At 43.2% G+C, this 24,547-nt stretch overlaps 1 protein-coding gene across 2 annotated transcripts in view; it reads left to right on the top strand.

Annotated features, from left to right (window-relative positions):
* Positions 1–24,547, top strand: part of CTNND2 (catenin delta 2) — a gene marked incomplete at its 5' end in the record, with an annotated part of 962,722 nt that overhangs the window by 913,565 nt on the left and 24,610 nt on the right. For both annotated transcript variants that reach the window (XM_081231805.1, XM_081231804.1), the window contains one exon: positions 2,620–2,704. In XM_081231805.1, coding sequence (XP_081087931.1) covers positions 2,620–2,704 — 85 coding nt within the window. The remainder of the gene's footprint in view (positions 1–2,619; positions 2,705–24,547) is intronic.

Here is a 24,547-nt window from a genome sequence, read left to right as displayed (position 1 = left end):
TTGTTCGTGGAAATGTAAATTGGTGCAGCCACTATGGAGAGCAGTATGGAGGGTCCTCAAAGAATTAACAATAGAACCACCATATGATCCAGCAATTCAAGTTCTGTATATTTTTCCAAAGAAAACAAAAACACTAATTAGAAAAAAATACATGCACCTCAATGTTCATTACAGCATTATTTACAATAGTCAGTATATGGAAACTGCCTAAGTATCTAACGATAGGTGAATGGATAATGAAGATGTGAGATAGATACATAGATATAGATATAGATATAGTGAGAGAGACAGAGACAGAGACTATTATTTGGCCATAAAAAAGAATAAAATCTTGTCATTTGCAATAATATGGATGGACCTAGAGGATATTATGCTAAGTGAAATAAGTCAGAGAAAGACAAATACCATATGATTTCACTTGTATGTGGAATCTAAAAAACAAAAGAATAAACATAACTAAACAGAAACAGACTCATAGATACAGAGAACAAACTGGTGGTTGCCAGAGAAGAGTGGGATGGTAGGATTGGGGGGGTGAGTGAAATAGGTGAGGGAGATTAAAAGATACAAAATTCCAGTTGCAAAATAAACGAATCATAGGGATGAAATATACAGCACAGGGAATATCATCAATAATATTGTAATAACTTTGTGTAGTGACAGAGTTATCACGGTGATTATTTTGTAATGTATACAGATATTAGATCACTAGGAACTAACAGAGTGCTGTAGGTCAATTATAATTCAGTTTTTCAAAAGAGACTAAAGTGTACCTATGTCTGTATCCATTAAAAGATCTAAAATTCTCTAAGTCAAAAGAATTTAATACATTTAGAGCATGATACTAGCATAAATGTGAAATCATTTAGCAACTGTCTATTTTAGTGAAAGAAAACATGTATATTACTTAAATACAGCTTATCTCTCATAGAGAAAAAATCTTGAAATTTATAAGAACTCTGTATTTTTTCTTTTAAAAGTATACGATATAACTAAGAGATTTTCAAACACAGCCAAAGTTGAATTCCAAGTCAGCAATAATGATAGTAAGAGTGACTGTTACTGTTTCCAGTAAGTAAATGGATGAAGACTACTTAAACGTAGTTGGTCTACATTGCAAACGTGAAGACCCAGGAAGATAGCAGACATTTAATTGATCATGTATTAGCATCCCATCATTTCATTTGCAGGTCCTCACACATCCATTCGCTCTGGCTTTCAAATCCAAGCTCAACCTGATCCCATCTAACCATCTGCTTACTTTGCATTTCAAAAACTATTTTATGTCAGAAGCAGTTTTGATCTCAATTCAGATGTTCTCTTTGAGGGATCTGTGGGCCACTGCACCATGGGTCAGCTTCAAGGGTGGACTTCACCTTGGAGTCCTCATGAGTGGTTATGTCCTGCCCAACTCCAGGAGTCACCACATAGGCCAGGGGTCGGCCAACTGCAACCCACAAGCCAAATCCCCCCCCCACCGCCCATTCTTGTAAGTAACACTTGATTAGAACACAGCCACTTCCATTATTTTGTCTATTATTTATGACTCCTTTCATCCTGCAATGGCAGAGTTGAGCAGCTGGAACCAAGACCATATGGCCCACAAATCACATAATATTTATTATCTGACCCTTTACAGAAAAAGTGTGCCAGCTCTTGTGATCAGGCACAGTGTCACAGTAGCCACTCAAGTTGTGCAGCTCTTGTGGACCCAGCCCGTTGGAACAAAGAATCTGCAGGTAGTTAATAGTTGCCCTCACCACTAGTCAAAGTGACTTCCAAGAATTGGATCGAATTTAATCAACACGGATGTATTGACCTAGTGCCTGTTCTGAGATGCAGGTTGGCACTGAACCAAAAGGTGAAATATTTAGCTACAGTTTCCTAGGGATTTCAAAGCCATGACTCGAAAAAAAATGGAAGAACCACTAGTCCAAAGGTTTTCATGACCTTACTTTCTCACTCTGATCCAGAGGACAGAATTTTAATTGCATGAAGTGCTTGGTTTATAGATGCTTATCCACACTCATCCCTCCATATAAATGTAAGGGAGTGTGTGTGCCAGTGTGTGCACACGTCAGCTTCATGCCAGTCACTTGTGCTTGGCATCATCAGCAAACGGAAGGCAACTGCCTGTAACCACTCAGGTATATAGAGTCAACGCTATACGTGCTCTCACGCTTCAGTTGAGGAAATGAATATCTTTTTCCTCCTTACTTACTACACAGGTGTTAAACAACACTGCCATTAAAACCCTTTAATCTGGCCTTTCGTAGTCGCTATCCTTCTCTTCTTTCTGTTCCATTTTGTCGTCCAGCACTAAATCTGCATTCTGACTCTTGGGTTTGCATTTGCAATGCACAGCTCTTGGGTTTGCGTTTTGAAAATTCTTTGCCAAATTGCAGTGCCTTCCTGTCTCTCCCCTTCATGGGTATGTGGGTGAGAATGAGGTTGGAGACTGGTGACAGCCATCCCTTGTACTGTCCAGTGTGGAAAAAGAAAAGAGCCAGAAAAGCCATGAAGCTTTTATTCTTTTTATTCTTGCTGTTTCCCGACAAGTCAATTTGAAGCCCAGCTGTCCCCCTCACCATCTTGCGTGTCCTGTCTTTTCTTTATCAGACACTCTCCGAAGGTAATCAAGGCCGCGTCTCAGGTTTTGAACAGCATGTGGCAGTACCGAGATCTGAGGAGTCTCTACAAAAAGGTAAGGCTTGCTTTACCTTCTTGGCTCATTAGCTGCACACAGGCCCTGAGCCCAAAGACACCATATTTGGTCCTAACGAGATGTGTCATAGATACGAAGGGACCTCGTCTGAGAGTCTGAGCAATTGAAACACAGCTGAAACAAGAGATCAATGAAGAAGCCAAAGAAAAGGGTCATTAAGTGTCCCCTGAATATACACTAAGATTCATGAACTTCCTGGATTGGACAGACCAATAGCCATAGAGAAAATAAGCGTGTTTTCCTGAGCTTCTATATTGTATAATAGTCTAAAAAGTAATAATGAACAGAGGGATTTTGCCAAAAAAAAAAAAGCATCAACAAGAGTCAATAATAATGTAGTAATAAGTAGAGAGGAGACAGAAAAAATTGTAAAAAGCAGTTCAGGAGGGCCTCCCTGGTGGCGCAGTGGTTGAGAGTCCGCCTGCCGATGCAGGGGATACGGGTTCGTTCCCCGGTCTGGGAGGATCCCATATGCCGCGGAGCGGCTGGGCCCGTGAGCCATGGCCGCTGGGCCTGCGCATCCGGAGCCTGTGCTCCGCAACGGGAGAGGCCACAACAGTGAGAGGCCCGCATACCGCAAAAAGAAAAAAAAAAAAAAAAAAGCAGTTCAGGAGGTTGAGAAGAATTGCAGCCCAGGAACATGGAGTAGAGACCCGACAGCCTGCCCCGTGTTCCTAGCCTGAGACCCTGACCTAGTTACGGATCAGGTTGAAGGGCTGATGATCCTAATGACAGCCGTCGATCATAGCAAGAGGCTGGGCATTCGTTCAGCAGACTCTCCCCAGGCGGGCAGGAATTTATATCATACATTTCAGAGGAGACTTCATCCCCCAAATGGTTTAAAAATAAACCTTAAGAGAAAAAGGTCACATCTAGACATTTTAGTTCTACACCTCATTCCCAAATGCTGCTAAACAGAAGCTGCATACTTTTCTTTTCTGCTTGGGAGGGGAGAGAGGCCTTTAACAACATCTCCCAGAAGTTGTCGTTTTGTTGTTACCAGACCAGCACATGTGAGTCGTTTAAATGATCGGAGATCCCAGGATAGATTTGAGTTAACAAATGGGGCAGAGAACACCACTGACAGATTGGCAGGGAGAATAGCCTAGGCATCGATCTCCATAGGATTTCAGAAAACGTGAACAGGGCTTCCATCAACAGCTGCCCAAAGCACCTCCTTGCAGCCCCTGGCAGCCTGCATGGAGGAAGAGGGGGAGCTGAAAGTCATTGCCACCTTGGTCCCCAGCCTCCCAGTCTTGGGATCGGGAGGTGGGGTCACAGCAAGAGACTCACATTAGAGGGGGCAAGACCCATCTTGCCAGAGGGAAAATTTGTCACTTTCTAAGCCAGTGGGAAAAAGTAAATATTTAATACCGGTCCTACTAAGTTAGTCTATTTCTAGATTTCCCCGAGGTCTTTCTGTTTCCCGTAAGCATTCATTACTTTGTACTTTCAAGTTTAGCCCATATATTTCAAAATTCTCTTTCAAGATTCTTCTGTTCCTTAAGAGGAAGTATGTTTAGGCTGAAACATTGCAAAATTAAGGGTTAGGGGAGTGTTCTGGATTAATTATCTCCTTTCCTACGTATCTTGCTGTTCATCAAAAGTGTTTTGGGTTCCATTCTGTTTGAAATGCACATCCCAGCATCCCTACGTGGTTCCTTCCGGGACTCTTCCAGGAGACAAATGAATTCTCTCCCAGTACAGGATCCTTCAGCTAAACAGGCAGCCAGACATGAAGAACATGCTATAAATTAGAAAAGAGCTGGTCGTTCTGAATCGGTGGCTCCAGAAGTTCAATGAAATATTACTGCCTCAAATAAACTCCACTTTCCCTCGGATCACGAACATTTCTTTGCTGAAATGCACCTTCTCATACTTCTGTGCATTGAAGGGAAATGGCTTTTAGAGACTCTACAAGTTATTTGTTGAATAGTAGTATGAGTTTTCCATCTTAGTTTTTTTTCTGTGTTGGTAGTAGGGTTCAGAAAGTGTAATTGTCTCTCTCCATGAAAAAAAAAAAGAATGTGTTGACAGAAATTTAATGGAGCTAAAACTCAAGAGCTAAAGAGGATTTAAAATGTGGTTCATGTGAGGAGATTCAAGAAAGACGGGCTGAAGAAGCTGATGGTGATGTTTTTCATTGACCCAGGATTTTAAAATATTGAGAAAGAGCTGTTCTTCTTCTTCTTTTTTTTTTGGGGGGTGCATCGGGTTGCTGTGTGCGGGCTTCCTCTAGTTGCGGTGAGCAGGGGCTTCTCATTACAGAGCACGGGCTCTAGGTGCACAGTCTTCAGTAGTTGCGGCACGTGGGCTCAGTAGTTGCAACACCCGGGCTTCAGTAGTTGTGGCTCGCAGGCTCTAGAGCGCAGGCTCAGTAGTCATGGTACACAGGCTTAGTTGCTCTGCGGCATGTGGGATCTTCCTGGACCTGGGCTCGAACCTGTGTCCCCTCCATTGGCAGGCCGATTCTTAACCACTGCACCACCAGGGCAGTCCCAAGAGATGTTCTTAATAACTTCCATATTATGCAGTCATGATATGGAATGAGGACTTTATGTTCAGTATAAGTGCTGCTAATAGCAAAGCTCAAAATGCACAGAAGCTTTTCTTTTTTGAAAGGTCCTTTGGTGAGAAAAACCAAATTCATTCATCCTTATGAACTGTTGTTAATCAGCAGGACAATAGATTTCCATTTTGTTCTTCATTGACAATTAATATATCATTTAAAAAATGCCTGATCCATGTCTTTTAATTATCCATGTTTCTAATCTATTTATTAAACACCTAGTATAGGCTTAGAAAAGGAAGAATTCCAAAGAAAACATGACACGTAGAGCAGCTACTGTGGATAAAAATGAAATATGGAACAACGATTGGCAAGTACGTTAGATTCAGAGTTATGTACCACAGGCTTACTGGATAAATTAAGAGCAGGAGAATTTTAGAGCAAAATCTTGAGTCTGTAGAGTGCTCATAAGTTAGGAGGTAAGAGGAAAGGGCGTTATGTCTAAGAGGAAAAATATGAGTAGAGAGGTGGAAATTGAAATAAAAATGGCATATCTATGAGACAGAATTAAAGGCCCATCTGGCTTATTTCCTCCTAGGACCCAAGCACAGAGGCCAGAATCACAATTCATTAGCTCAGCTACTTTAGTTTACTTAGAAATCCATTTAATACATCAGAATATTCTTTTGGCCAAGAGTGCTGACCAAATTATGTTGGATTCCTGATACATTGTGAGCCAAAACATTTGCATTATCCTAATCTTCAACTTCAGGTAGTCCTGGACTTCTGATTTTCTCCCCTAAGGGAAAATAAGTAACTGAAGAAGAATGTTTTCACCGGCAGGCTAAATAATGCATCACGTTTTTGTATTTTTTTTAAACCAATCCTTAAGATTAGATAACCACAGAGAGAACTTTAAAATGTCTTTATCATCTGTACTGTATTTTTGCAGAGGATGTTTTCTAAAGGAAAAGAAGATGAGCCTTGGAACAGACTTGATAAAGGGATACAAGAAAAGCAGGAGATCAAAAGTTCTTGACTGTTTTGAACATTGGTACTTTAAAAAAGGAGGTCACTGACATAGTAGAGTGATTATGTTTGACTATGGTATGGTCTGTTGGGACAACTCATTTTGGAAGGAGATAAATTTTCTGGGGGTGTGTATGTACAATTATTATAGAAATAATCTCTTATAAACCCTTATATAATACCTTAATCCTATGTACATCTCCAAAAAATCGTTTTTGGTTAGGATCCAGGCTAAGCCACTCTAACAGAGAGACTCAAAAATACAGAAGCTCCAGCTAAACAGGTCTCTTTCCCTCTCATGGAACTGTAGCTGGTTAGGCAGGCGGTCCAGGGTCAGCAGGTAACCCTGGGACCTGTCTTGTTACTCTGCCTTGTACTAGGGTGTCATCCTTGCCTGTGTGGACACAGCTCCCTAGCTTAGCTCTTCCCCTCTCATTCCAGAGAGAGGATGAGTGAGGGCAAGTCATGCTCTTTGAAGCAAGCTGCAAACTCCTGCTCTCCTCCCAGGAGCAAGAACTCAGTCATGTGGCCACGGCCAGGTACCCAGCTGTGGGGGAGGACAGGAAAAGTGGGCCGCCGTGATACCTGCTAAAACTTGGTAGCAGGAGGAAAGGGGTTATTTTACTAAAAGAAGAAAGACAGTATCAGCTCCAGTAGTCATTTGCTTTTGTTCAAATATCTTAAATATTCATCGTAATCGCTACCTAATGGGGCATTTTATTCCATTTCAGCGTGACCATGATTTTTCAGAACTTTTTACATTAAGCAAAAATCTCCCTATCTGCAACAACTGCCCTCCAACCATATACTAAAAAGTCTAATTTCTTTTCTGTATGATAGCCTTCCTGTTTTTGAAGTTAACCAACTCTGTACAAGGCCATCCCTTCTCAGTTGTAGGGAGAGCAACATTTATTATTATTACAACTGTTGACTGAAAAAAAAATGCACAACCTAAAAGTAAAAAGTTATGTTTTATTCGGTGTACAAAACTGAGGGCTTAAGCCTGGGACCCAGCATCTCAGCTCACTCTGAGAGACTGCTCCAAAGAGGTAAGAGAGGGGGCCAGGATACACAGGAGTTTCTGTAACAAAGACCAGGTAGTCGGAACCTCAAAAGGTTACTGCTAATTAAGGAAAAACAAACATCTCAAGTTAAGGAATTTAGCGCTTTTCCGTGTATGGGAAGATGCAAGAGTCTGGGCTCACTGAAGTCATTCCTTTGATCTGCACCTCAGCTCCCTGGGGCCAGTATCCTGTGTTTTCTCATCCTGAGCGTCCTCAGAGGGTAGCTGCAGCGGCTGACTGCTAGATGGAGGGCATCTTGCCTCCATCCTGAGTTCCCTCAGGGCTCACCGTCAGGGCGGCTATAATGTGATGGCTTGATGGCTGCAGCATCCTTTGCTTACTGATATGGCAGGCAATATTTTTCATTCACACAACTCATGCTCAGTTGTAATAGATCAACGTTTCCACGACCTTCACCATTGCTATCACTTTTTTCCACGTGCGTGCAAGTTTGTCAGCATCCCTTTTGTAATGTAGCACCCCAAAATGAATATATTCTTCCAAGTTTATTTGCAGGAGAAGAAAGAGAATAATGAGACTATGCTTGCCTGGTGCTGGGCACTGAACTTCAACTAATGAAACCTGGGAGTGTAGTAGTTCCTGGGAGGCTCATTGTCCTAGCTGGTGAAGTACAAAGAGCACAGGACTTAGAATCAAACAGCCAGAGGTTAAAGGCACAGCCCTGTCACTTACTAGAAGCATGACCTTGGGCAAGTTACGTGAGCCTCTCTGCCCATCAGTGCAGCAGCTGACTTTGGGCAGTCCTGTGGCCCACTCCTCAGAGGGACAGGGACGACTCACCGGGCCTCAGTCGGGTATCAGAGATGCGCTGGTGTTGTTTTGTATCCAGCTATCTGAACGTGGTGGGCAGGTTCCTGACATAGAGTCTCCAGAAAAGTAAATAACCTCTAAACATGGTCTAAAATGGGCCTCTGTGCTGCCTTCCTTCTGCTTTATGTGTCAGAGCCTGGAACTCTCCCCGACCCTTGCATCCGAGAACCCTCACATCATTTCATGGAGACTGCAGGCATCTCCCCATCAGTCCCATTCCCATCCCTTGCTTTGCTCATCCGTGAGGTAAAGGCCATGCACCTGCCTGGCCACATCGCTGATGACCTCAAAGGGGACAGCGGTCATCTAAGAGCTTGGTCAGCTGGAGAGTCACATACCAGTGGGAGTGTACTGCTGTGAGTCCTAGAACAGTTTTCATGCCGTTTGGCTGACAGATGCTCTTTGCCATCCTGTCCACAGGCAGCTGGACATTTGGATCCTAGTATTTCATTTCATCATTGTCATCGTTGTTCACCTTCACCTACATTTTCGTGATTCCCTTTCTTTGTTCGTCTTCCCTCTTTCCAGCCCCTCGATGCCTAATCCAGTGCCCCCTTCCCACAGTCTTTCTCCTAAGCAGCTGTGCCAGCCAACGATACTGGCAATGTCTGCACAGCCCCAAAGTGAAGACTCTTGCATGGTGGGGTGTAGGTAAACCAAACTACACACATAGGATTTTGTAGGAAGCCCAGTAGTGACAATGAAAGTTGTCAGGGTTTTAGAGGTAGCTGGAACGCCTTTATTCCATTTTAGTGCGGAATTTGTGTACATGGCAGGTCGAGGATGCTGAAGACATGCTCGTTGGATTGAGGGTGGTTCAGAGGGTTGGAATGAGAAGGGGTGAGGTCAGGCCCTGGCTTAGGAAACAGCATGCCGTGTCCCTCCGATAAGAGGCCCTGCCGTGACCCTGTACGTTGATAGTTTGAAAATGTGATAAACAGCGTCACTCGCAGAAAGTCTCCCGACTCCCCATGACACCATTGTCCCCTGAGTTGCCTCAGGCTCTCTGGTTGTCCCTCCTCCATCCTTTATGGGCTCGTCTTCTTGTTCATTCCCCAAATGTTGGTGTCACTCAGGGCTCTGTGTTTAGATCTTTCTCATCTCGCACACGGCCTCTTGCTGGGTGTCTGGAGCCCTTCCTTGGGTTCAGTTACCAGACACGTGTAGTGGTCTCCCGCATCTCTTTCTCCAGGCCCGGCCTCTCCATATATCTAGCCATCTGCTAGATGACCTACTCAGATGCCTGCAGCACCTCACATGAACCCACTGTTCCTGGATCTGGCTCCTCTCCCTGCGTTCTCTGATCACAGCCCTCCACCTGTCACCGTAGCCAGGACCCAGGAACCACCACTGGCTCTTTCCTCTCCTTCACACATCTGCGTCGAACCCACCAGAAAACCCCAATCTTCTGTCTCCATCCATCTCTCTCCACGGTCATGGCCATGAAAAGCTGCTTCCATCTTCTGGATTATCAACCCCCATCCTAACTGGTCTCTGCGCCTTCTGGCTTCCTCCACTCCTGTCGGTTCTCCAGAGGGCAGCCAGGGTGAACTTCCTAAAAAGCACATCTGATTAAATTACTACTGCACCTCTCAGTGGCTCCCACTGCCCACAGGAAGAAATCCAGACATCTTAGCGCAGCCCGTGAGACCTTTCAGGTGCAGCCGCAGCCTAACTCTCCATTTAATCCCTGTCTCTGCCTGCACTCAGCCACCAGCTGTACCTAACTTCTGTGCTTCCAGTTCCCTCTCCCTCCTTCTCTCCCACCCTGTGGAGCATTTCCAAACATCTGTACCCCACCTTCCACCCTACCTGCCTCCTGAATATTTTTTTTAATATCACCTCCCGTGAAAATCACTTTTCCAACCTCTTCACCACATTTGAATTAAGATCATTCCATCTGAAATAATTGTAAAGCAAACTAATTTAGATGAATGATAACTGAATCACTTTGTTGTACACCGGAAATGAACACAACATTGTAAATCAACAATACTTCAATAAAAAGAAATAAATTTTCAATTCAAACTTTTAAAGAATGACTTTTAAGCATCATAAAGAGCATGAACTTAGAGCTAAAAATTGTGCAACATAATGGTGCTGTAATATTTAATAACTAGATAAGATTTATTTGTACTTTTATAGAAAAAACAATTTTCCTCCTTGGTTCAGATATTAATTTGGGGAGGATGTGTATTACAAACTTACATTACAAGTCATTTCTTCATAGAAATTGCAGTGAGACTTGCCCTGAACTGTAGCATAATTAATGTCAACTCCTAATGAACGGAATTCTGAATGGATACCTTAAATATATATTATACAAAATGAACAAATGCTCCCTGAAAAAGACTGTGTGACTATGTGCTCAAAAACAAGGATGAAGTAAATGAAATAAGTTAAATGAAGCATGTCTACATCTTTTGCAAAAATAATGTAGATGGTTTAACTTTTTTAAAAATTGCAGTTTAGGGACTTCCCTGGTGGCACAGTGGTTAAGAATCCTCCTGCCAATGCAGGGGACACGGGTTCGAGCCCTGGTCCAGGAAGATCCAATATGCCGCGGAGCAAATAAGCCCATGCACCACAACTACTGAGCCTGTGCTCTAGAGCCCATGAGTCACAACTGCTGAGCCCACGTGCCACAACTAATGAAGCCCTCACACCTAGAGCCCGTGGTCCACAACAAGAGAAGCCACCGCAATGAGAAACCTGCACACCGCAATGAGGACTCAACGCAGCCAAAAATAAATTTTAAAAAAATAAATGTATTTTAAAAAATTGCAGTTCATACTTACTTTGATTTCTCTGTTTCTGTGAACTTCCAAATTTCCCTCTTGGCTACCAGTGTCCGTGAAGGTTGCCAATGCAGCCATCAGCTTAATGACAAGAAAAATGGACGTTTATCTCATTCCCAGCCAGTACAGATCACTGCTGGTTTTCGTGAGACGTTAGGTCCAAGACCAATATAGTGGGCCTTCCTAAACACAAATTGCATTAACAGGCTTTGGTTTTAAAATTGGCATGGACCATTTTACTTTCAAATGTTATTTACATAGCAGTCACTTAAAATGTAAGCTTGTTTATCACTTGAACTCAGACTTGAACGAGATTTAGCATATGATTCTTAGGCTTTGAATGAAAATCTTCTTTCAATTCTAGTTAAATAGTTCTATGTTAATGTTTAATTATCAGAAATGCAAACAAGATCTTCACATTTGCTCTCATGTTGGGGCAAAGTAACCTCTTATTAAAGAATTACAGCCAGCAGGCCTGAATGTTGCACTGGATGGTGGTTAATTCCTACCTGGTCGTGGTCGGCCCCTAGGTCAAGGTGCCAGCCAGGAGGTCCCCTGCCAACTCCCATGACAATCTGCCTTATGTAGGACATGTTCCTAGAGTCCCAGGGTGACCATGCCAGCCCAGCACAGCAGCTTTTTGTCCTTCCCCGCCTCCCAGCTGCACCTTCAGAAAAGCACTGGTCTCTGGATCTCACTGGGACTCAGCGGGTGAGGCCCCTCTGCCCCAGCAAAGACCCTTGGGAACTGCAGACCATGCTAGAAGGTTCTGAGAAAAGCCACAATACCAACATGGAGTCATCCCAGGCCATCCTGTGTGATACCATGGGAACCCTTCTCAGGGTGACGGATCTACGGGAAGTCGTGGAGCTCCAGGTACAATGAATCTGCTCTGTCCTCTGAGGCACAGACGTGTCCTGAGATGGAATGAAGAAGTAGCAGGAAGCCTCAGGGCATCAGGGTGAGAACGCCTCTGAGCACTGGGAACCAGAAGACGGTGATGTTAACTGAGGGGGCGCCACCTCTGTTCTGCTGTCTTGCTTCTCCATGGGCTGCTCGCCAAGAAAACATGCTGAGTCTTTAAAATAGACCCTGCAAAGTCATCATGAAAAGGGACAGGGTGGTCCCTATTGTCAAGTAGACAATTTGTCCAGTGTTCCGCTTATAATGCTGAGGCTCATTATTTTGCTCTAAGTATCTCAAAGGGCTTCAGAGAGAACAGCATCTACTCAACCACTCTATGAGCGAATTAAAATCCTTCATTCATAAATGCAGGGATCAAATCAAAGACAAATCAAAGGTCAGAATCCAACCAGTTGACAATCACCAGGCTCATTTTACCTCCACTAATAGCCGTGTCCCTGTGTTTCTACAGTTGTGTTCCTGTAGGGCACCCTATTCCCCTACCCACCACATGAAACGTTGGAACCTTGCACGTTGAGCTTGTCTCAAAGAATGCCCAACCACCTGTGCTTGAAACAGAAAAAGGTGATGTTTCTATGGATAGCGGTATTGTATTCACTGTGGCCATTTGGATGAGAGAAACAAAGCATAAAACTAATCTTTAAAGATAGACTCTCAGGCTGTGGGTACCATTCAGCCAGTGAGTAATGAGCTTTGATGGGAGTGGAGTCATGCCCTTCACGGCCTGAATCGTGCAGGACTCTCTTTTCTTACTGCCGTGGGATTCATTTCATTGGCCCTTGCCACTACTGCACTCACAAAACAAGAAATCAATAAGTAATTATGGATAGGGAGGGGGTTGCCTGCAGATTTCCTCAAACGTCCGAACTACAGTGGATGAGAGAGTGGACACAGCGCTCCGTGTTGTCTTTCACTGCTCCCAGGAGACTGACCTCTATACCTAGATGAGCCAGTGGTCCTGATCCCTGTGAACTGAAGTCACATTTCATGCTTCACATCCCTCATCACCCTCACCTGCTGGATATTTAAAAAGCAATACTGGATTGCAGTGAGAACTAGAAAGATATTTTCAAATACTGTCAAGGAAAAAAACACAACATGATCAAAATTCAAAATTTTGATCTTTAAGCTTTGCAGCAAGAAGAGCAAGAAATAATTTTGTACTCGCTTTAGCATGTTGCCATTTTGAAAATTAAGAGATTTTTACTTGGGGAGTATCTAAGATGGTGATAGAAAGGTAGTAAATCCTCTATAGAAATGAATTAAATGACTGAATGTACAGCTGTCATTTTAGCAAGGAAATTGCCTACCAGGAATTTATTAATCTTTCTACTGTGCTGGAAAATTCTTTACAAAGAGATGACCGGAAGGATGTGAAGACTTTTGGCCAGACTCTTAAACAACCTGAGTGCAGTGTCCTCAAGACTCAAAATTGTAGCTCCTTGAGTTCTTTCTTTTCTAAATCACTGCGTGTCAAGCTGGGGTAGGAAACAAAAAGCCTGAGGTTAAACTCAGCTATGACACACGTTCGCGTGTTGATTTTTGTATCGACAAATAAGGTCCTCCTTCATGAGGTCCCCTAACCTCTCTGAGACAATTCACAGACACTAATCATATGATATCTGTCCAAAAACAAAGGCACAAATGGGAACAAAAGTAAAAATCAATTGTGCAAAAGTGGAAATCGATGCACATGGCAGTTTCTAAACAAGAAGTGAGTAGTTAGAGCTGTTGTGGGACTGGACCTCCAAGTTGGGGAAAATCCTCGTGAGCGGTGTCCAAGCTGAATGTTTCCCTCCTGCCTCTGCTCTGCCAGGTGGCTTTACTGTAACATTTTAAATCAGAACCTCCGAAAATACCCCAGAGACAAAAGGCAGGGGAAAGAGATAGAATCAGGAGCTAGAAAACTCACTAAGCATTTTTTTTTCTTGGAAGTATGATTGATTTACAATGTCGTGTTAGTTTAAGGTGTACAGCAGGGTGATTCACTTATACATATATATACAGTTATATATATATATGTATGTATACATACACATACGTACATATATATGTACGTGTATGTATATTCTTGTTCAGATTCTTTTCCATATAGGTTATTACAAGATATTAAATGTAGTTTCCTATGCTCTACAGTAGGACCTTACCTTGTTGTTTGTCTCCTTTATATATATGAGTGTGTATCTGTTAATCCCAAACTCCTAATTTATACACTCCCCCTTTCCCCTTTGGTAACCATAGTTTGTTTTCCATGTCTATGAGCCTATTTCTGTTTTGTAAATAAGTTCATTTGCCTCATGTATTTAAATTCTACATATAAGTGATATCAAATGATATTTGTCTTTGTCTGACTTACTTCACTTAGTATGATCATCTCTAAGTCCAGCCATGTTGCTGCAAATGGCATTATTTCATGCTTTTTTATGGCTGGGTAATATTCCATTGTATATATGCACCACATCTTCTTTATCTATTCACCTGTTGATGGGAGAGGTCAGATCTATCATCTATCCTTTAGGTTGCTTCCATGTCTTGGCTACTGTAAACGGTGGCACTGTGAACATTGGGGTGTGTATCTCTTTTCAAATCAGAAAAAAAAACTCACTAAGTTTAATGTAAATCTACCACCATTCTTGTTATTTACTTTGGGCAGTTCATTCAAACTCACCCCACCTTTTCAGTGGATCCCAGTAGATGGGATGAACTACGTCTAAGAGAGCCTTCATTAGACTGGGGAGAAAGACCATGATCAATTTCTTCTCTCTTCCTACCTCCATCTGTCCCCCCGCCCTCTCAGAAGCTGTTCCTTCCTATGTCCCAGTGCCACCCCCCCACAACCTCATCAGGCTCTGGCAGGGAAGGGGGATTAGCAGAGGAGAGAGAGAGCCCTGCCCATGCGGTTGTAGCCTGGCATTGGTATCCCGCCTATGACAGATGCCCACGTGCTGGCTCCTTGTCTCATGGGGGCAGTAGTGTAGTTTGCTCACTGGTACCAGCCTCCAACTGAGGACTCCTGGCCTGGACCTGGTCACCTCCAGTTAATTGCTCTGAACTCTCCATCCACCTCAGGCTTCTGCTACTCCACTGCACATAGACCAGAGTGGATATAGATTTTGCGCCCTGTAGGTTAGGTAGTTTGGGTAATCCTGTTTAAGAAGAATATACTTTAATATAAAATTTCCTACAGGCCTTGGAGGGGGGTCATGCAGTGGACAGGCCTGAGACCCAAGCTTCTTAAGCTCCATGGTCGGTCCACCTCTGGCACTGAGTCTGTGCATCACCCTGATAATGGTACTGCAGACACCAGTCCCTGCAACCCCCAAACTCCAGAGAGCCTGTGGTCAAGCAGAATAAGGAGTTCACTTCCTGGGCTTCAGGAGAGGAAGGATGGGGAATGCCCAGCCCACTGACTGCCTCCGAGGAAACCTCCCCACTGGCATTCTCCACCCACTAGTGAATTCTCAGCCTAATCTTATATAATCTTATATGTCTTAATGCTGCAGAACCTTATTTTGTCCTCCACTTTCACAACTGTGAATGGATGATCTAAGTCTTTACTTTGAGGTTATATATGGAGCAATGGGTCATCTGGTATTCACTCCTTGGGACCTTAGCCAAAACACAGACAATGGAAGAAAATTATATTCACATCCTGTCGCAATACCTTGTTGCAGGTATTCAATTATCTTAAGTTGTCCACAAGTCTAATCAATTGTGTCTAACACATCCCAAATAAACATGGCTTTAAAACAAATTAATTGCTCTCTGTTAGTTTCCTATTGCCGCATTAGCATATTACAGCAAGAAAAACAAATTCATGATCTTACAGTTCTCGAGGTCAGAAGTGCAAACTGGGTTTCACTGGGCTGAAATGAAAGTGTTGGTCCTGGATGCACCTCTTCCTGAAGCTGTCTAGAGAATCCATTTCCTTTTCCAGCTTCTGGAGGTTGCCACTCTCCTTGGCTGGTGGCCCCTTCCTCCATTTTCTAAGCCATCAGCATAGCTTCTTTGATTTTCTTTCTCTGCTTCTATGGTCACATCACCTTCTCTAAATGCCACCCTCTTGCATCTCACTTTAAGGACCCTTGTGATTGCATTGGACCCACTCAGATAATTCGGAGTAATCTCCCTCTTTCAACATCTTTAACTTAATCACACCTGCAGAGTCCCTTTGCTATGTAAGGTAGCCTATCACAGGTTCTAGGTAACTAGGACATGGATATCTTTGGGGGGGGGGATGCATTATTTAGCTGGATCTCCATCACATACAAACTGCAAGGCAGGCTGGGACATGTGGTCCAGGTGTGTGTCTAGGAAGAAAAGTAAATGGATTTGTAGCAGGTCTGGCCATATCCTCCTCCCTTGCACGATCTCCTCCCGGGCTTCTCCACTGCTGCTCTCCCTTGGGTATTCTCTGAACTTGCAAGCCTCCATCTCAGTCTTTTTTTGCAGACTCCTGGTCTTCCCTGAGGCATCTTTGCTTTTCATCCTATACCGCCTAGTGGAGATGACCTCATCTGGCCCATGGTTGTTTTTTTGTTTGTTTTAATAAATTTATTTATTTATTTTTGGCTGTGTTGGGTCTTCGTTGCCGCGTGGGCTTTCTTTAATTGTGGCGAGCGGGGACTACTCTTCGTTGTGGTGTGTGGGCCTCTCATTGCCGTGACTTCTCTTGTTGCAGAGCACAGGCTCTAGGTGCATGGGCTTCAGTAGTTGTGGCATGTGGGCTCAGTAGTTGTGGCTCACAGGCTCTAGAGCGCAGTCTCAGTAGTGGTGGAACACGGGCTTAGTTGCTCCACGGCATGTGGGATCTTCCTGGACCAGGGCTCGAACCTGTGTCCCCTGCATTGGCAGGCAGATTCTTAACCACTGTGCCAGTGAGAAAGCCCCTGGCCCATGGTTTTTAAATACATTTGAAGGCCAATGGCATCCACATTTATTTCTCTGTGTGTTCCTCACTCCTGAACTCTAAGCTTACACATACACAACAACCCAGTGACATCTCCACTGAACTAGCTCACAGGCTCTAACCTTCCACACATCTAACACGTACCTCTCAATATCTTCCCCAAATCTATTCTTCCTCCATTGTTGCCCATCTCTATAAAGAGCACCTAACCCACCTGGTTGTTCTTTCCAGAATTCCAGGAGTTATTTAATACCTCCTTTTTCCTTATCCCGCTACATTTGGCACCAAGCCCTGCTGATTCTATACTCTGAATATCTCTCAAATCCAGCTACCTCTCCCATCCTTATTTTCACATCATCTCTCCCTAGGCCTGATGAGATTGCTGCCTGCTTGGTGTCGTGGAATCTCCTTCACCATCTTCAGTCTCTTTTCCCTTAAAAATTCAGAATACACTTTTATAAATCCAAACCTGACCCAGTCAGTCTCCTGATTAAAACTTCTCAGTGGCTTCCAGTTTCTCTCACTTTCCTACCCTTCTCTCCAAGCTCACCTTCCTCAGCCTCAGTGCCTTTGCACTGCATGGGCGAAGATTCATTCCTCAGCCAAGAATGCCTTCCCTCCTCTCCCACCAAGCCTGGCTCTTTCAATCTCAGTTTGTCTCTTCCTCAAGGTAACCTCCCTCTCCAACTCTCCAAGGCTAGTAAAGTTCCCTCATAATAACCTGTGCCTTTTTCTTCCTGGCTCTTTCAGAAATGCAATGTGATATAATCCTATTTTAAACGTCCATCTCCCCTTTATCTTCCCCTCAGGAGCCATGCCTACCTCTGTCTCTGTTCCCACCCCGGTACCCAGCACAGGTACTTATTAATGTTTATTAAACAAATCCAACCACGTAGCTACCCCAGAGTTTAAGATCAACAGAGGGCTCATTCCGTGACTCCGCTTCCATTTCCATGGTTTAAGGCATTCTGAAGCAGAGCGGAATGTGCAGACATTGAGGTTGGGACCCAGGGTGATCTTTGAACTTGTTGGCCACTGATGAGTATAGATGCAAAATACCTGACTTTTCAAATGTCAGAATGACTTTGCTGCTAGAAGTCAGACATTTGGATTTGTCAACTTGAAGATGGGACTTTGTACAGTTTCACACCAAGTAACTTTGCAGCACTAGCTGGAATACAAAGGCCATTGTTAAAGATCATCCACATCAGATCTTTGTTTTAAGGCCTCCAAAGTGATGGCAGGGAAACAAAAGGCCTGAAACCGTCTTATTTCAATTTGCCAGGTGGTTTTCTGCATTCTGTTTGGCACCAGTTAACTACGGGTAGTTAACCATGATATACTTCCTTCGACCAAATTATATCAATCTCTTTCCAACTTGTCAAATCTTCTCAGTAATATTGTTTCTTTAGAATTAGTTCAATGGTAATAAATTGAATTCCTAAAATGGATTTACTCAGTATTTGCTTTGGTACATACCAAATGGTGGTACATACTGCAGAAGACTCTTATCCTTATGTATCCTATACCTTTAAGTAGCCAAATCAATTTAATTAAATTTATCCTTATGTATCCTATACTTTTAAGTAGCCAAATCAATTTAATTAAATTTAAAGAAGCACCAGAGCTGAAACAAACTAATGAAAGTAACCGGGTATGTCAGGTGATATTTACTTCTGCAAATACTTCCTTTTGGCCCTTAAGATTTAGTTTAAATATTTAACTCTAATAGCTTTTGGAATTGTTGATGGAATTAGTTTTAATGAATCTTTTAACAAACAGTTTACCTTAAAAATAGATGGAAGCTTGTTTTATTATAGCCAAGAGGAGCTGTGGTTTCATCGACAGGCAAAATCTGTCTTGGTCTTCAATCACACAGACTCTGAATATTCTATTTCCATGTTTTTCTCTATAATACCTTTTACTGAAGTAAGGAGGATGTTTGTATAACTACCGCTAATTTGGAATCTTTTCTTTGTCTTCATGTGATTACATCAATAGGTTTATTCCACTTTAAAAATGACTGGAAAACTGGCACAATTTTGAGCAATCAAGTTTTCTTAAGTGAGCAGTATCTCAGCTGGTTACCTTTTTCAGCGGATGGCAACTCAGGTTTTAACTTTCATTTGAAAAATAGTTTCCTGACGAAGTGATTGAAGTACAAGCTGTTAAGTGTTCTAGTTTGAATGAGTGGATGAACTTGGTTTGCTTTAAGCCCCAAGGATTTTCACCACACTTTCTTTATATCTCAAGTCATCATAGCAAATTAGAATTGACAAGCTCTATGGGCCGAGAGACTTCAAGGACAGCGAACACAAAAAGTTTATATTTGTTACTTCAGAACTAAAGAGTCTCTGTATGCCTCCTGAGAAATCCTTGTTTAGATGCCAGATAAATCTTATCAAATTAAGGAAGCTCCAGAGCTGTTTTCAAAGAGAGAAAAAAACATATACTGGCATAACAGTGTACTAGAATCTATTTCAGGGGCCAATTAATATTCTCAGTGGAAAGAACAACTATTCTCCATTTTCAACATTAATTATTTTCTGAAGCTTTTGTCCAAGTCAGAGATGTCACTTATCACTAGAAAAGATTTGTTACATCTAAATTCTAAGTATAGAAGATAAAACTTCCAAAACTCACTTTGAAAACAGAACTGCAAATGGGAACCTCCCCGTTTGTTTAACTTATCCATCACAGCTGTAGATATTCACTAACTTTGTCACTTTCCACCCCACCGTTGTCTAGTCACTGAAGGGCGCCTTTTCGAGAGGTCAGAGATCACAACATAAGTAACGTGAAATCCCATGCCCTGTTTGTTTGTTTTTTTAAAAAATTTTATTGGTGTATAGTTGATTTAAAATGTTGCATTAGTTTCTGCTGTACAGCAGGGTAAATCAGTTATACGTATACATATATCCACCCATGCCCTTTTAATCTCATCTCCTGAAGCACGTTGATGAAGCTTTGGTATTTAACCCCTTTTCTCTAGCCTCCCTCATCAGCAGATTCTCCAAACAGCCCTTGAGGTATTCACTCTTCCTCTCCACTTTCGCCCTAAACTCTTTCTGTGTGTGTGTGTGTGTGTGTGTTAGTTTCTGCTTTATAACAAAGTGAATCAGTTATACATATACATCTGTTCCCATATCCCTTCCCTCTTGCGTCTCCCTCCCTCCTACCCTCCCTATCCTACCCCTCCAGGATGTCACAAAGCACCGATCTGATCTCCCTATGCTATGCAGCTGCTTCCCACTAGCTATCTACCTTAAGTTTGGTAGTGTATATATGTCCATGCCTCTCTCTCTCTTTGTCACAGCTTACCCTTCCCCCTCCCCATATCCTCAAGTCCATTCTCAAGTAGGTCTGTGTCTTTATTCCTGTTTTACCCCTAGGTTCTTCATGACATTTTTTCCCTTAAATTCCATATATATGTGTTAGCATATGGTATTTGTTTTTCTCTTTCTGACTTACTTCACTCTGTATGACAGACTCTAGGTCTATCCACCTCATTACAAATAGCTCAGTTTCATTTTTTTATGGCTGAGTAATATTCCATTGTATATATGTGCCACATCTTCTTTATCCATTCATCTGATGATGGACACTTAGGTTGTTTCCATCTCCAGGCTATTGTAAATAGAGCTGCACTGAACATTGTGGTACATGACTCTTTTTGAATTATGGTTTTCTCAGGGTATATGCCCAGTAGTGGGATTGCTGGGTCATATGCCCTAAACTCTTTGTTACACAGATTGAACAAGTTCTCTCCCTAATCTCTTTTCCCTCCTGGTCCAGCTGGCAGTGTCCTTCTCCATCCCTTCTCTGACCCAGCGCTAGGGGCGGGGCCCACTGCCCTATGCTCTGCTGGCGGTGACAGGATGCTCTTTGGTGGTCAAGGAGAAGGTCTGGGAACACTCCTACCTGGCTCGTTTCATTCCGTCACAGCCACATGCCCTGCACACCTCCTGTTAGCATGCACAGCACCCTGTTCCCGCTCCAGAGCAGCGACCCTGGTCATCAGTGTTCCATGCCCAGTAATGTTCCCACAAAGTGACCCCCTCCAGAAACCAGCCCATCAGTCCAGTGGACACACGTCACACCTCACAGCAGGTGTGGGCTCCTATACCCAAACTGAAGGACATTGGAGCATATCAAATGAGAAATGTGATGTGCTCTCCCTTCTCCTCCTTTTTCCCAGCTCTCCTAAGGATTTTGTTTGGGGAAAACTGAGTGCATTTGCTGTGGACAGGAGCTCGTGGTTTCTGAGCTGCAGGATGCAAGAAGCAGTAGAGATTGGGGGCGGGGCATTGCAAGAGGTAAAGATATACGTGCTCTGAGAGCTGTGAATGGAATCAGCACCAAGCCAGGCCCAGATGTGGCAGGTATAATGATGCACCAGAATTATTTACAAGATTGGTTAAAGGAGAGACAATTTTATATACCTCACATTGAAACATGGGGAATGAAGAGAAATTACCATTTCACGTAGAGTAGGCAATCCATAGGCTACCTTTTTCTTTCTTTTTTTTTTTTTTTTTTTTTTTTTTTAGGTACCAGTTTACCTAAACCAACACTGCCTTCAGCCCAGCAGTAAGTATGTCGTAAAGGACAGATATACCAACAGCAGCAGATGAGACTGATGAGGTTGCTCTAAGCTAAAATTAAGAAAATAAAAAACTGTAAGGCTCTAATAACCTTCATTTGTTATACAACTGTAAGAGTGTAAGAACTGTGGAGTTAGCAGTAAAGACTGTGATATTGATTATCATTGCATTTATAACAATTAATGCGGTCATCTTAAATCACTGAATCCATCTAGCAGCATTTATTAGGCATTTCTGTATTGCAGCTACTAGGCTAGAGACCAGGAAATAATAAGGCCCATCCCTGCCTCACAGCTGGGCAGACGGACAGGCTTGCAGCAGACATAAGTGTGAGGCCATAGCATTTTGTTCATAACAGGCAAGGAAAACCATAGCTGTATTGCTAAAAGCTCCCCTAAACCTCGGAGGCATAATTCATTTAGCAAGAGCGATTGAATGAACACGTGCTGCCTGTCTTCTGTTTACCTAGCACAAAACTGAGCCGGGAGAGTAAGATTTGACAGAAAAAGAGAAGGTGTTGTGTCAAGTCTCAGAGCTACCTGATCAAAGGTGGAGACTGGGAAATTGAGTCACGCGCTGACTGCTGGGTAATTGGGTGTGATTGGGGCTCATTGCGGCAGGCGGGGTCAGGGGACACCTCTCTGCTCTGAGATTGGACCTATTTTTGTTCCTGTAGAAGTCAGTGCCTTCTCTGACACTGCGAAATGGAGTCGAAGACCTAAGGGCCTCCTAGGATTGAGCCCTGTGAAATGTATTCTGTATCCCTATTAGTCACTGCCAAATATGCAGGGAAACTCCAAGCCAGTGGTTCCCAGCCACGCTATTCATTAACATCACCTGAGTGCTTTTGAAAATACCAACGCCCAGACCTCACTCAGAAGAATTTCAACAGAATCTCAGAGCCCGAGGCCCAGGCAGGAATATATATAAAACTCCCTGAGCTGACTGAATCATTTTGCCCTTAATTTATGGAAAAGAAACCGAGAGAGAGCTGACCAGTCATCGTGGTCCTAATGGGTCACAGGACAGCAGGGCTGACTTGAACAATTGTCTAGTTCCACCTCTCTCAACAGAGACACCCAGGGTGAAAGCAGGTATGAACAATTGTCTCGTTCCACCTCTCTCAACAGAGACACCCAGGGTGAAAGCAGGTTTGAACAATTGTCTAGTTCCACCTCACTCAACAGAGACACCCAGGGTGAAAGCAGGTTTGAGCAATTGTCTAGTTCCACCTCTCTCAACAGAGACACCCAGGGTGAAAGCAGGTTGGAACAATTGTCTAGTTCCACCTCACTCAACAGAGACACCCAGGGTGAAAGCAGGCTTGAACAATTGTCTAGTTCCGCCTCACTCAACAGAGACACCCAGGGTGAAAGCAGGTGTGAACAATTGTCTAGTTCCACCTCACTCAACAGAGACACCCAGGGTGAAAGCAGGTTTGAACAATTGTCTAGTTCCACCTCACCCAGGGTGAAAACAGGTGTGAACAATTGTCTAGTTCACCTCTCTCAACAGAGACACCCAGGGTGAAAGCAGGTTTGAACAAATGTCTAGTTCCACCTCTCTCAACAGAGACACCCAGGGTGAAAGCAGGTTTGAACAGTTGTCTAGTTCCACCTCACTCAACAGTGACACCCAGGGTGAAAGCAGGTTTGAACAACTGTCTAGTTCCAACTCACTCAACAGAGACACCCAGGGTGAAAGCAGGTGTGAACAATTGTCTAGTTCCACCTCACTCAACAGAGACACCCAGGGCAAAAGCAGGTTTGAACAATTGTCTAGTTCCACCTCACTCAACAGAGACACCCAGGGTGAAAGCAGGTTTGAACAATTGTCTAGTTCCACCTCACTCAACAGAGACACCCACGGTGAAAGCAGGTTTGAACAACTGTCTAGTTCCACCTCACTCAACAGAGACACCCAGGGTGAAAGCATGTTTGAACAATTGTCTAGTTCCACCTCTCTCAACAGAGACACCCAGGGTGAAAGCAGGTTTGAACAATTGTCTAGTTCCACCTCACTCAACAGAGACACCCAGGGTGAAAGCAGGCTTGAACAATTGTCTCGTTCCACCTCTCTCAACAGAGACACCCAGGGTGAAAGCAGGTTTGAACAATTGTCTAGTTCCACCTCACTCAACAGAGACACCCAGGGTGAAAGCATGTTTGAACAATTGTCTAGTTCCACCTCTCTCAACAGCGACACCCAGGGTGAAAGCAGGTTTGAACAATTGTCTAGTTCCACCTCACTCAACAGAGACACCCAGGGTGAAAGCAGGTTTGAACAATTGTCTAGTTCCACCTCACTCAACAGAGACACCCAGGGTGAAAGCAGGTTTGAGCCTTGACAAACAGCTCTATTCATTTCTTTACACACAAACCTAAGATATTCACTGGCTGATCTGAATTGAATGTCCTGCACGATTTCCAGAATAAGAGGCTATGGGGCTGGTGTGTGCTGTACTAGCCTCGTGTAGACGGGTCTGAAAACCACTTAGCCCCTTCATCTGGGGTCTGTTGGTGGAAGTCTCTCCAGTAATACAGTCTTTGTGGAGATGTGTATGGGATGGTCAAATATATATATATATAAAGGATGGTTATAAATTCAGGGACCTCAAACCACTTAAGGGAAAGATCTGTAGGAAATAGAGTGGCCACCATGTCGTCAAACTGTGAGGACCCAATGGTCATGAGGCTGTGAAGAAAGTTACCTTGATTCTCGCACTTTCTGGACCATTGAGAGTAATGATGGGGATGAGAGTAGCTTTGGGGAATAAAACAATTCCATAAAGAAACATACCGGGAACTTTCATACAGAAGCTGAAACTGTTGGAAGGACAGTAAAAGGGTAAGATAAAGAAAATCAGATTATTTCTGGTGGCAATTTAAAGTTCAATGACTTTGAAATCCCCTTCTCTTTTGAATTTCTATCTCTTATACTTGGAACAATTTAACAACCTCCGGTTTTAAGCTTAATGTGTTAAAAATAAAAACCAATCTGAGGTGCAGATATCATATCACATTTTTGACATCTTGGCTATGTCTTGAGCTTAAGGGCACAACTTTGCGGTCATTTTGCAGGAGGTGAAAGACAGATATTAAAGGAGTTCTTTATCATCAATATTAAGGATTAACGACCCTGCCCTGGTTACTGT

The sequence above is a fragment of the Mesoplodon bidens genome, assembly GCF_964165515.1.
Source record: "Mesoplodon bidens genome assembly, chromosome: 4".
NCBI lineage: Eukaryota > Metazoa > Chordata > Mammalia > Artiodactyla > Ziphiidae > Mesoplodon > Mesoplodon bidens.
The sequence above is the reverse complement of the archived record's forward strand: the minus strand, read 5'-3'. Positions and strand labels throughout refer to the sequence as shown.